The sequence below is a fragment of the Colossoma macropomum genome, unplaced genomic scaffold (genome assembly GCF_904425465.1).
Source record: "Colossoma macropomum unplaced genomic scaffold, Colossoma_macropomum, whole genome shotgun sequence".
NCBI lineage: Eukaryota > Metazoa > Chordata > Actinopteri > Characiformes > Serrasalmidae > Colossoma > Colossoma macropomum.
In genome coordinates this window covers 22,480,203-22,494,174 of record NW_023494790.1, presented here as the reverse complement: position 1 = coordinate 22,494,174, position 13,972 = coordinate 22,480,203, and the positions used below count along the sequence as shown (strand labels likewise).

Sequence of the window (13,972 nt, the reverse complement as noted above, 5' to 3'; positions counted from 1 at the left end):
AAGAACCCTTAAAGAACCATCTTTTTTAAAGAGTGTACTAAAATATACACGGCAGGTTTTGGAACCACTAGTTGAGAACATGAACAGAAGCCGTCCAATCACACTCTAAGATGCACTTCCTTATCTGTTATCTCTCTGCTGGTGTGTGAGGCTGTCATGCCGCAGCTGGAGTTCTCACATTTCATCATCAAACGAACCATCACTGAGCTCAATGGTCTGTATCGTAATACAAAACACAAGGGTAAACAGTGGAGAGGCTGAGGGCAGATTTAATTGGTTAATATTTGCCTACTCCTTTCTGCATATCGTGGCGTCGCCCCGCCCTCCACACAGCGAACATGATCCCCTTCTCTGCTCGCCAACGCGGCCCCAGCAGCAGCAGCAGCAGCGCAAAGACAGCACAAGATGACCAAGCAAGCTCATATACCGACTGGCTGAAGGTAGGTGGTTCATTTGAGTGGCTCGGCCATGAGTATAAGGACAGGGGGAGCAGACTTCGGGGAAAACCCCGGCCGTACCGCCAGACTATCAGCAGCGCGTTGTTTGATATTGAGTTATTGAAGTGTGAGGTCTGTGCCGAACGGATTTTAGTTCAGCACACATATGTATAGCTACGTATTACCTTTTCTAAAGCCCGTTTGCTTTGTTATTTCTTTCTTCTCTCATGTTTTTTGTAACTTACATCAAGCTTAAGTGACTTAAGTTCTGTGCTCTATGCTGACCATATAGCATTGCTAGTAAGTAGAGGACACACAACGGCAACAAGTAGCCTGTTTTTTGTCCCTCTCTTGCTAAAACACCAGTCTCCCGGAACCGAACTGCTAAATGTATGACCCGCTGTAAATGTGATTATAAGTCTGGGAAGCTCCGAGTCTAAATGACTGCTGGACACACATTTCTGAATTTCTAATGCCCGGATAACTTGACCAGTCCAGAACCATATGTAAACAAGCCGCTGTTTCCTGTGTAGGCTAGAGGGAGTGCTTGGCTGACAGGGTGAAACTGACAGGCTAGTGTGGACTGAAAAATTATGTTAGAGATTTCATTTTAGTTTGTATGACGCTCTAGGTCTCTGTGAACATATATATGAGCTATTCTGATAACACTTTAAAATAATAATTCTTTAAAAGAATACTCTAAAGTTTTCCACAATTTCTTTTCTGACCTCTAGTTTTGCAAAAAAAAGCCTCAGCTACATGAAGTATAAGAGTAAGTGTTTATTTACACAGCACCTTTCCAGGCTGAGGTCACAAAGTGCTTCCCAACACAATACAATTTTCAGAAAATTGAAGAAAAAAACATTATAATAATAATAATAATAATAATAATAAATGTAAGCCACTAAACATCCATATAAGACATTGAAATAAAACAATGAACACAAAAAGAAGAAAATTAAAACATTTAAAATAAAACAAAAATCAAAAAAAGCAAATGTAAAATTTAACCATATTAAAAAACAGCAAAGGAAAAAGTAAAAACGAGTATTAAGACATTACTGATGAACATGCTTTTAAAGTATTGTCCAGGGGAAGAGAGATCCAGAGTTTGGAAACGTAACATCAAAGGTACAAAGCTACGCACTTAGATTTTAACTTCTGGGAATAGCTAAACGCCCTGGCCAAATTATTGATGCATCTGTACACTTTTATGAGGAGATAAAAATAAAAATATACTCTTTTGATTTTTAAAATGAAATCATGCCGGTCACCAAAGTCACTCACTGATGCTTATAGGGCTGTTAGTAAAGCTTGTTGAGACGTGGTGCTCATATCATTGACTTTTCTGCCCACATTTTTAAACTTTAATGGATGGGCTGTTGTACCTTCAGCTTTCAAAATCAAGGGCGATGGCCTGTCCCTACCGACACATTAAAAACCCATTTCCAAGTTGTCGGCCTTGGCAAATATTTTGCGATCTATTACAGATTACAGATCTCTCATATTTCAAACTGCTTACAGACTTCACCCCTACGGTCTGTCACCCAACACACTAAAACACCGATAAGTACATAAAGCAGTCAGGCTGCTTATAAATGCAGTAATAAGCAGTATATATGAACTCACATAAGACATTTTCCTCTTTGAACCAAGAACACAGCCTTGCACTGTTTGTTGTCCTTAACTATATGGACATGTAAGATTTTAGTGTTCTTTTTTTCGATACTTAACAAAAAATGTATCTAACAGCACCGATTGTGTAATATAAATATATTTGCTGATGTTATTACATTGGATAATTAGATTTGCATCATGTTAAAATGCTTTGTGAGTATGAATTGTTTTTCTCTTTGTGTTTTTTTTCTGTTTGTTTTGTCTCTGTTCGGTTTGTCATTTGTAGAATAGTATTGTCATGCTTGATCTGTTATCGTTTAAGGCCTTATATTCTTAATAGGAACTTTTTAGTAAAATTAAAGTTAAATTATTAATAACTAAAATAAATTACTTTATTTATTAGGGACTTAATATGGACTTTTAATAGGGACTTTTTAGAAAAATTAAGGTTAAATATATAAATTACTTTGTGCAAATTATGCCAAGTTGTTTTTAATACCTATCAGGAAGGTACTTTTGTAAATTAGTTGTTAGTTGTTTTTTTACATTAATTTAATAAAATTTGGCAGTTGGTGCTTGTGGTTGGTTACAGTGGAGCACAAATGAATCAATCATGTTTTATTTTTTCCTACAGAGGCCCCTTGTGTTGTGGGGAGGTGACATGGAATGCACGGAAAGGTGTAGACCTGCCTTCAAAACATTGCTGAGACCACCGAAGAGGGTCTTGGGCCACTAAGACAGATAAAGACAGCATGGCAGACAATCACTCTCAAGAAGCAGACATGGCCCCCATGGCAGAGTGCGAGGCTGAGGATGGGGATAAAGAAGGGGCAGATGCACCCTTGGCTGAAGCCCGTCCAGTAGCCATTACTGCACCAGATGGGGGCTGGGGCTGGGTGGTCCTGATGGCCTCCATAGTGGTTCTGGCCCTGACACTGGCTTTTCCATCCTGTATGGGCATCTTCTACACGGATCTTCAGAAACAGTTCAGTGCCAGCAACAGCATAACATCCTGGGTGCCGTCTATAATGACTGCAGTCCTACATGCTGGAGGTAGAGATTCAAGAAAGCACATTTTAGCCTACTGTTAATAATAACATCTTTACTGAATGAAATGCAGTGGTTGGTCTTTGGAGTGTGAGCTTATGCCCCTTAAACAGCAGCAGGCTTATTCAGGAGTTACTAAAAAGGAGGTAGAGATAGGCTGTTTTTCATGACATCACAGAAACAGTAAATCCAAAACAGCTTAGTTTTATGTATAAACTGTATGGAGTGGGGAGTGACCAGTATGTTTTGAAATTTTAACAGTGTTTATACATTACATCAAACTCTTTTTTTTAAAAAAACGAGGCAAAAATTGTTTTTGCAAGATATTAGGTTTTTAACTTAAAATATCAAATCATTTTTTATAGTACTATGAAAATAATATGTAAGTTATGTAGTTATGGAGTGAGAAATTGAAGTATGGATCCACATACAGATATGCAGTTTAAGCAGCCTGTTTAGAAATATTTCAGAACTTTCATTTACCATAATCTGAAGGCAGATTGTTTTATCATTAAAACACAAAAACCTGAAGCATTAGGAGTTGTTTAGATCTCTGCAGTTGTCAGGAAAGTGATGGTATCTCTTAAGAGTGGGCAAAACCCTGGGCTTTGTCTGACTTCCCTTTGTGAACAGGAAGCTGTGGTCGTTACTTCACATCTGCTCTGCGTGTTAAGACTGATGCTTTATCACTCAAAGACACACTTACATTAGTCTGCAGCCAGTGTGTGTTTGTTTCATTCCAATTTCCCACCAAGGCCCATTTAATGCCAGATCACATTAGTCTTTATTGTCAGTAGCGAGACAGAGAGCAAGAGATAGAGTGCGAGATAAAGAGAGAGAGAGAGAGAGAGAGAGAGAGACTATATTGACCACCAATATTTGCTTGCTCACGGTGACCATGTAGAGCTCTTTGTATACACAGAAAGCCTTTTAAAAGTGCTTTGTAAAAGTCAGCGAGTGTTTTTGTTTGATCAGTTAATAAAGGGCATTTCTAAGTATTTACTCACTGGTAGCTAAGGTCAAATGTCTTAATTTATGACCAACGTGATTGTTTAACTACTTACTTATCTTGTTCACAGACCTTGTAAAAGTTCCTTTGAACATCTACTAGTCAAAAAGTCATTCTTCAAAGCCAAAAAGAATTCTTCTATGTAATAAGGATGTGATGTGGTAAATCCGATGTATTTTCTCTGCTGTTTGCTGTCTTGAAAATTGAGACTAATCTAAGCAATAAATTTACAAGATTATGCCAGTCTGTTAATTTTGGCCCTGGAGTACTACTGCCCTGCACATTTCAGTGTTTCCCTGCTCTAACACACCAACTTCAACCAGAGGATTAGTTGGATCAGTTGTATTACAGCAGAGAAAACTCCAAAATATGCAGTGAGTGCAGTAGTTCTGTTGTTTTCATTGCTAGATACAGTGGGGTTCAAAAGTCTGAGACTACATAGAAAAATCTGGGGTTTGTTTTTTCATTTAAACCAGGAAAAAAACAACAGAACATTTTAGAATTTGGAACATTTTTAAAATGTGATGTTTGAAAGGTTTTAAAGTTTAAACAAAGAACTTAATTTCACAGAAATAGTCAAAATTCAGTTCTATTTCTAATTCAAATTTAAACACAGTTGTGATACTGATATTGTTGTTAAGGCTTTAAACAAGAAGGTCTGATTTTTTTAGTCTTGTCTCTTTCATTGAGACACTTATTCAGAAGACTCTCAAATGGATTTGATCTGCTCTTTAGAGACTTTTGAACAAATCTTTGAACAAATGTGGAGTGTACCTAGTCGTGAAAGCAGGATGGGGACCTACCAGATACTAAGAAATTCTGAAATGCATGTAAACATTTTAAGTATTCTACTTTTATGCTGATAATACAATTTGTAATGAATAAAATTGTGTTAAATTAGAAAAGAATGCAGAAGCATTTTCATTAGTGGTCTTAGAATTTTTGGAAACCACTGTAGTTAAAATTGACCGTTCTGGCTGAAATAGCTCCACAGCATTTGATGCGTGTTCTTAAACTACATTTTGACCTCCAGAATTTGCAAATTCCTGAATAATGCTGTTTTAGCTACCACTGACCATTTGTTGTTTCAGAGCTTAATAAGCATTCTGGGTGAACATTACAGTTGCATTGTAACTGTTTCTGTTGTCATAAAATGTATGTGTATGGTAAGATCTCCTTGATATTTTAAGCAGTTATGAAGTAGAGTATGATGAAGTAGAGTGGTTGTGAGAAAAATAAAACTTTACCCAATAGCAGCTATGCAGGAGTGAAGTAATGAAAGCACTTGAATTTCAGTATGAGACATACAATGATGCATATTTCACACTGTGATGAACAAACCACCTCATTGTTCCAAAGTGGTATTTAGAGGAGACCCTTGTGCAAAAAAGTCTGTTGGATTATAGTATTTAATCCTCATGCTAAGCCCCTGTGGATTCAATGGTTTGTTTGGTGTGTTTTTTCCCCCTAATTTTCCTTCTCAGGTCCACTGTGCAGTGTGTTAGTGGAACGATTTGGTTGTCGAGCAACAGTGATGCTGGGAGGAGTCTTGAGTGGGTTGGGGATGGCGGCCAGTGCCTTTACAAATTCCATCATTGAGCTTTATATCACTGCAGGGTTAATTACAGGTCAGTACATACCCAGTCACACCTACAGCCATGGTATTTGCAACATTAAATGAAACGACTTATTATCTCGGCCTCCAAGTAAATTGACAGCGACCTCAATATAATTTGTCCCATTTTAACAATTTCCAAGTTTAATATTTTTTATTATTATTGAATATTATCCAGTTTTTGCTGTTGATTTGGCTATTGTTTTGGTTTAGTATAGGAGCGGGCAGTGTTATATTATGTTACTTAAAGACATTTTCATTACACGTGATACGTATCACAATATTTGGACACACACACAATGCACCAACAGTGCCACATTTAAAAACTGCCAAAAAGTCAGTAAAAAGTGATTGGTCAGTTTTCTTTAAGTACAGACAAAATCCTCGATATGCTCAGAAAAGTGTACTGTTTGTCATGATAACAATGATTACAGTAAAAGTCATAATTCCCTCTTTATAGTTCAATGCTGTATGATCAGTAAATAACTTACATTACAAAATTACAAGACAATACACAATTTCTTCCTTCTTTTACATTCCAAAGCATACATGCTTTATTTGGATACCCAATTAAATAAATAAAAATACTGAGATACATTAAAGCTGGAAACCTCTTCCAATAAAGTTTCTATTTGAGAGATATGAGATTTTCTTATGACAGCTATGATATACTGTAGATTGCTCTTTTTTTATGAAGAATAGTAAAGAATAAAACATTTATACCCATGTCTTTATACCAACTATTTTTTCCTCATAGGCCTAGGGTTTTGTTTCAGCTTCCAGCCTGCGGTCACTATCCTGGGCCACTACTTTGTGCGTCGTCGAGTCTTTGCCAATGCTATGTCCTCCACAGGCACAGCTCTGGGCCTGTCAACGCTGCCCATGCTGAGTCACTATCTGCACATTGAACTGGGCTGGAGGGGCAGTTTCCTTGTGCTGGGTGGTATCCTACTCAACTGCTGTGTCTGTGGAGCTGTTATGAGGCCACTGGGCCCGCGAAAGCCCAGAGCATCCAAACGGTTGAGCAATGGCACTGCTGTAGCAAGTGAAGAGGGCCTGAAAGGACATATGTTGGTGGTATGGAAAAGTTTAGCGTCTTCTTTCCATCGCCACATGGCCTTTGATCAGTTCTGCAATAACCGGCGTTTTCGTGTCTTCTCACTGGGCATTACCTGGATGATGCTGGGATTTGTAGTGCCACTGATTTTCCTCATTCCTTACGCCACAGATAACGGCATGGATCAGAAAGAGGCTGCCCTGCTGCTCAACATCTTGGGCTTCGTCAATGTCATTGTGCGGCCACCCATAGGACTGCTTTTCAACCTCTCCTGGTTCAAGGGCCGCCACGTCTACGTGTTCTCCACAGCTCTTCTGCTGAACGGACTGAGTAACAGCATCTGCTGCATCGCACCCAGTTTTTCAGTGCTCTTGCTTTATATGCTGAGTTATGGCCTGACGATGAGTGTGGTGGGCACACTGCTGTTCACTGTGCTGATGGGCATAGTGGATATGAGCCGCTTCCCCTCTGCCCTTGGCCTGCTGGCTATCATGGAGAGCGTCACACTGCTGATTGGGCCGCCCCTTGCAGGTAGCACAAGAACCCAAAGTGTGTCAAAGTGTGTGTGTGTTTGTAGTGGTTTTCAGATGTTTTAAAGACAGAAACCAGAGAAAACCAGAGAAAGAACAGGTAACCAACAAAATGGTCCTGACGTTGTAAAGTGCTTTGCACAAAAAATACGTATATCATTAAAATAAAAACTAACAGGGGAAAACATTTCTCTTGTGAGACTAAGGTTAATGTTTATGTTTAGGCTAAAAAATTCTTATTACATGTAGGCAGATACTAGATCTGTCACAATTAATACATAATTTAATGATTGCCATTATTTGAACTGCTCACAATTATTTAAGTTGACCATAATTATTTAATACAGTTATTAGCTTTCATATCATGTAAATAGCGCAACAAACAGAATGTGAATTTCATCCATTAGGCTGAGGCAAATGCATGGAAATTTGAGAAGGAACAAAACAGAATTAGATTAGTTGATTCCCTAGGGCAATGGTGAGTGATGTTTATTTATTTAAGCTCGAGCTGTCTTCAGTTGCGATCTATTGTGTATAGACAGTCAGAAAGCAATATTGCTAATCAGCCAGTTTGGCCACTTCAGAGTTGTACTTTAATAGATGCATACAATGAACAACTGAATTGTTAATCACAATTATTTGTATGGCAATTAATTGTCAGCTAGTGATCCTAATAGGCATAAGAGGTGTGTTGTGTAGAGGAAGAAAGCAAGTTAACATAGGAACCTTCATGTAATTAAGGTTAAAGGGGACCTATTATGCTTTTCCAATTGTTCTCTTTCCTTTTGCGCATTATATAGCTTTTTGAGCATGTAAATGGTCTGCAGACTTACACACCAGAAGGAGTAACTTTCCCATAGAAACCTCTTTTCTCAGCTGCCTGAAATGCCTTGTTGGAATTCTAGCCCTTTTCCTTTGTTACAAGATGATGCAATCTTGTAATACGATCCTTATTGCCCACCTACTCGCAAGCTTGGAATGCCCACACAAAATCACACAGCAACTGTGCGATTTTATGAGGGTGGGATTGAGGGTTGTAGCTGTGTCAAGAAGACACTTACATGACCTTCATAATTGGACTCTGGCTCAAACTGATATGGCAGAACTGACGCCACTGGAAAAAAAGTAACACCAGTGTTTACGCCTGCTCAGGAGAGAAATGTCTGTCTGCAGACTGCAAGACAGGGGCAGAACGTGAAAGGGAGCAACCGCTCTGGCAGTGGACCAGTCAGAACATAGTGGGCAAGTTGACCAATCAGAGCACACTGTGCTCATTGAGAAGGGGGCTTAAAGACCCAGGAACTCTAACAGCATTTCAGACAGTGAATAGAGAATACCCAGAACAACTACAGTACAGTATATGAAAAATAGTGTGTTTTGGAACATTGAAGCGTGTAAATCTATTTGAGTAGACCCCAAAAATAAGGTTATGAACATTTAAAATGAGCATAATATGTCTCCTTTAAGATGCTTTGTAGATTGAATTGCATTGACCATGAGGGTGCTCATCATTATTTCACTCTATTGTATCCAGTCTGTACACACCATGGACATGTCTAATAGGGTGAGAGACCTGAGGCCAAACCAAAAAAATCCATGAATTGTCTCTTTCTGAGCCTTCTATGATCAGCCGCATGTCTCAGAAACCTGCTCAGGCAGTTTTTACACCGAAATGCTAAACAAATGACAAATGTTCTTTGACACGGCAGAACTGGTATTAATTTTTACAACAAGAGAGACGTTTCTTTACACCCACCTATTCAGTTGTGTGCTTCACTCTGAAGTGTGCACGGAAGAAATAAAGGGGAATGGAATGTTCCTTGTATTGTGAAAGAGAACCTGGAGGGCAAGGGTGGGGGTGGTACCAGGGCTTCAGGCTCTCTCCGTGGGGTGGGTGAGATTGACCAGGCAGCTGGCTCCCTCATGTGAGCACCATGCCAACTCGAAATGTCAACCATGCAACCCAACACTGTCCAGTGCCTGTATTATAAAGTCTGGCCACTTCAGTGAACAAGTGAACTCTCAGTTCCCATGAAAGGTGCTCTCTGTAATACCCTTAAAAACAGTTTTAGTTCAATATGTTATGAGAATTCAAGGATGAATAGCTTAGTATGTACACTACATGGTCAAAAGCATATGGACAAATGGAGTTGGTCCCCTGCTTTATGACTGTAACAGCCTCCTGTCTTCTGGAAAGGCTTTCCATAAAAATAATGGAGTGTGTCTGTGGGATTTTGTGCCCATTCAGTCAAAAGAGCATTTGTGAGGCTGGATACTGATGAGGTCTGGAATCTGTGCAGGCTGACATTTGACCTTACTTTGTGCACAGGGACACAGTCATGCCATAACAGGAAAGGGCCTTCCCCAAACTTTTACCACAAAGTTGGAAGCATATAATTGTATAAAATGTCTTTGTATGCTTTAACATTACCTTTCAGTGTAACTAAGGGGCCATTGTCCTGGCATCCACTGAAACTAGATTTATCCATCAGACTGCCAGAGAACACGTTTCCACTGCTCCAGAGTCCAGTGGTGGCGCGCTTTACACCACTTGACGATGCTTGGCATTGTGCATAGTGATCTCAGGCTTGTGTGCAGCTACTCGGTCAAGGAAACCCATTTTATTAAGCTCTCAGTTACTGTGCTGATATTGCTTTCACAGTTTGGAACTCTTTAGTGAGTGATGCAGCAGAGGATAGGACTTTTAACTTCCTCACACTTTAGTACTTGATAGCCTTGCTCTGTGAGTTTGCATGGTCTACCATGTTGTGGCTGAGCTGTTCTTACTCCTAGACACTTCCATTTTTCAATAATGTCAAGTACAGTGCACGGCAGATCTAGCAGAAATTTCACAAACTGGCTTGTGGCAAAGGTAGCGTCTTATGACAGTGCCACATTTAAAGTCACTGAGCTCTTTGGTATGACCCATTCTACTGCCAGTGTTTGTCTGAGGTGATTGCATGACTATGGCTTGATTTTATACACCTGTTAGTATTGGGTGTCGCTGAAACATCAGAGCTTTGGAATTAGGAGGTCATATAGTGTATATCCTCTGTCATTATGTACACACCTGTGTGCATTTTCCATTGATCTGTCCATGTCTGCATACATGTCTACACACAGCATGTCTACATAGGTACACTTTCAGAGAAAAAGGTACTGTACAGGTACATTATTTGTTTATTATGGTACAGACAATGTAAATGTACCCTCAATGGTACAGCAATGGTTTTAAGGTACAACTGTGTATGTTAAATAAGTTTTTGGCAGGGGAAAGGAACATATTTGTACCTTTTTACAACCTTGTTTTAAAACAGAACAAGAAAAGAGCCTGAAGTCAATTTTAAAAATATAATTTGGTACAATTATGTTTCCTAACTAAAGGTACTGAAGATGTACTCTTGAGGCTACCACTTCAGTAACTTTTCTGTGAGAGTGTAGAGATATTTCTACATCTCTGCATACGATATGTAAAGAAAGATCTGTCTATCTAGATCTGCTAAGTTAAGCATGACGCAGCTCTAAAGTGTGTGCACCTACAATTTGTGCCAGTGAGGTGTGTTTGTCTATTAAAGTGGCCAGTAAGTGTACACAGTGTTTAATAAACTGTCCCGAGAATGGTCCACAGCTCAAATATCTAGTCAGTTGTGGTCTTGTGTGAGTTCCAGTCCATTGATGATTAGGGTTCAGGCTAAATAACTGTGGAAGGCAACAGAGGGGATTCAGTCAGCATTTAAAATGAAGTACATAAAAGCAAAATACAAAAACATAAAAAGGAAATTAGAGACAAAGGGGAAGTATAATTAAAATGAGCTAATTAAACATACAAAGCGCAGTAAGACAAAAGTGCAGGTGTTAGATCTCAATTGCAGGCACACAAAAAGAGACATATTTTTAACCTGGATTTAAAAATCACTATGTTTAGAACACATCTACGATCTTCTGGAAGTGCAGCATAATAGCTAAATGCTGCTTCACTGTGTTTAGTTTGGACTCTAGGCTCTACTAGATGTGTCCATGGATCTAAGAGGCCTATGCGGTTTATGTTCTTTAAATACATCAGAGATGTATTCTGGGCCTAAACAATTAAACCAGTGTAAAGATTTTAGAACTGGAGTAATGTGCTCTGTTCTGCTGGTCCTGGTTAAAACAATGGCAGCAGCATTTTGAATGAGCTATTTAATGATCATTTTGGGAAGTCCAGTTAAGAGACCATCGCAGTAGTCTATCCTGCTGGAGATAAAAGCATGGACGAGTTTCTCTAGATGTTGTTGGGACAACAAACCTTTGATTCTGGCCATGTGTTTAAGATGATAGAAGCTTGCTGAAGAAGATTGCTTTGATATGACCAGTGAAGGTGAGATCCAAGTCTATAGAACACCAAGATTTCTGACTTGGTCTTTGGTTTTCAGAGCCATAGAATGAAGCTGTGAACTAGTATTAAGTCTCTTCTCTTTGTTGCCAAACACAATAATCTCTGTTTTATTGAAAAACAAAACTTTGTTACTATTTATTTACGTGATCCACACACTGACACACTGTGTCTGTTAGGCTGTAATCATCTTATGTAATCATCTATATTTCATCTGCAGAAGTATGATAATGAATGTTGTTCTGTAGGATTTTGCCCAGAGGAGGCGTATAAAGACTGAACAAAAGTGGTCCTAGAACTGATCATTGGGGGACTCTGTGTGTCATAGCCACCCTTTCAGATTCACCTCTGCTAAATAAGACCTGAACAAATTGAGGACTTTTTGAAAGTCCTCACCCTGCCCAGAATTATTTTATTATCTACAATGTCAAATGCAGAGATCTTGTAATACAATGATGTTTTATTATTTTACTCAGCCGTATTTAATTTAATACCTTTAAAAGAGCAATTTCAGTACTGTGGTAAGGTTGGAAGCCTGATGGAAATTTGTCAAAATAACCATGCTGTTCTGATGGTTGGTAGACATATTTGAAAAAAGTGTCATAGTTCTATGCCTCCCTAGAGGATGTTATTTAAAGGACCTTAATGTGTGCTGTTTGATCTCTGTAACTAAGAAAACAAGAACAATATTGCAGGAAAAAAGTACTAAAAACTAAAAGCTAGCAGAGAGCAGGCAGAAAGTGTACAGCCAGTAGTGAAGCAGGTGTGTGGTGTAGTCTATTTGACTGATATACCTGTGTCTGATATATATGTCTTTCTGAAATTTTAGGTTATCTGGTGGACAAAACTGGAGAGTACACATACGTGTTCGTGGCCTCCAGTATCACAGTGGCCTCTTCGGCTTTGTTTCTTTTAGTGTCCTTTTATTGCCTGGACCGCCATGATGCAGCCCAGAAGGAGCCATCACCTTCCCCAGGGTCAGCAGCTTTTCAGTCTTCAGACTGCCAGTACATCAGAGTCTCCGCAGGTGCAGCGGACAAGCACATTAAAACCGAGCGTGTTACTAGTGTATGAACTGTATCCATCAGGGCTGAAGATCAGAGATAGTGTGGCCCTTATCAAATGGAAGAATATGCATATTATTTCAGCGCTGCTGAATTATCTTCAAGATTTTGTTTGTTATAGTTTAGTCATTTAGCTTATAATATTCTTTAATGTACCATGTAGGATTTGTAAGATTTTGAGCATTCAGAGAAGTTTATATTGCTATGATTAAGGAAAAACTGTTTTATATCTGTACACTCTCTCGTTTATGTATGCTGCAATCAGTTACCAGTTTCACTGTCAAATTCTAGGATAACAGCATTAAAAAGGCACAAAACAGCTCCTCCTTCAGCTGTCATGTATCAGGTATACTACCGTTTACATTTATGATTTTACACTGTGTGGTTCACCTTTCTGGAAACTAGTCTGTCATTTATTAATTTCATATGTCTACCCACCTGAAAAACAAATTTAGTTTTTGATACGACATTTTTGCCTGCGTACAATTCCTGACTGCAGGAAACCAACAAACATCACAGTAACATCATCAGTACCAGGTCCTAGATCAGTCAGCCAAACTGATACAGAACCATTGCACAGGGAGATCATCAAACCTCTGACAAAATAAAAGCACTTACTATCAATGTTATACATTTCAGCATTATCGTACATATCTGTACACAGCTATTAATCATTGTATTAAAACACAACACTAACTTGAAGTTAAGGGTATTTCTCAAAATCATCTTTGCACTGTTATAGGTCTGTCTGCTTCACTGGTAATGTCTAATGGTGTCAAGGGATTGTACACAAATCAATGTTGTATAACAGAGTATTTATGTAGTCCCAAATTTTTGGGAGAAAAGGCCAAAGTTCCAGCTGGTTTTGTTGCAATACTGTGCGACTCATATAAACAACTGGAAGTGTTAACATTGTTATTAATGATTTTTAATTCTTGTCTTAAATACTGTCATTTTCTCTGTCATGCTTATTTTGCCGTTTGCTGTGTGCATTTGCCAAAGTTGGAAGAACATCTGAAGGAAGAAAGGGCTATGTGTATTTCTGTAGAGTATATCATTTTATAATGTAGTTAATTAGTAGATCTACTATTTTTCCTGAAGAAACAATCCAAGCTAAATAAATACTATTTTGTTTCACCGCAAACAATTGTGCAGTCGAAAATAAATTCTCTTTGCACTATGAAAGCATTTTTCTCTTGCAGTTTGGGTCAGATCTGGGGGATG

At 38.7% G+C, this 13,972-nt stretch overlaps 1 protein-coding gene across 1 annotated transcript; it reads left to right on the top strand.

Annotated features, from left to right (window-relative positions):
• The first annotated feature begins 323 nt into the window (after nucleotides 1-323).
• On the top strand, nucleotides 324-13,892 carry slc16a5a (solute carrier family 16 member 5a). Its single transcript, XM_036572539.1, has 5 exons — nucleotides 324-440; nucleotides 2,689-3,107; nucleotides 5,595-5,738; nucleotides 6,483-7,313; nucleotides 12,514-13,892. The coding sequence occupies exons 2-5, from the start codon at nucleotides 2,807-2,809 to the stop codon at nucleotides 12,756-12,758; spliced, it is 1,521 nt and encodes a 506-aa protein (XP_036428432.1). The 5' UTR covers nucleotides 324-440; nucleotides 2,689-2,806; the 3' UTR covers nucleotides 12,759-13,892.
• Nucleotides 13,893-13,972: the final 80 nt, after the last annotated feature.

Bases quoted from the DNA above. Each gene is read 5' to 3' on its own strand.
- slc16a5a (XM_036572539.1), top strand. From the start codon at position 2,807: ATGGCAGACAATCACTCTCAAGAAGCAGACATGGCCCCCATGGCAGAG. The intron at 3,108-5,594 runs GTAGAGATTCAA...TTTCCTTCTCAG, and splicing joins TGCAGTCCTACATGCTGGAG to GTCCACTGTGCAGTGTGTTA. The intron at 7,314-12,513 runs GTAGCACAAGAA...CTGAAATTTTAG, and splicing joins GATTGGGCCGCCCCTTGCAG to GTTATCTGGTGGACAAAACT.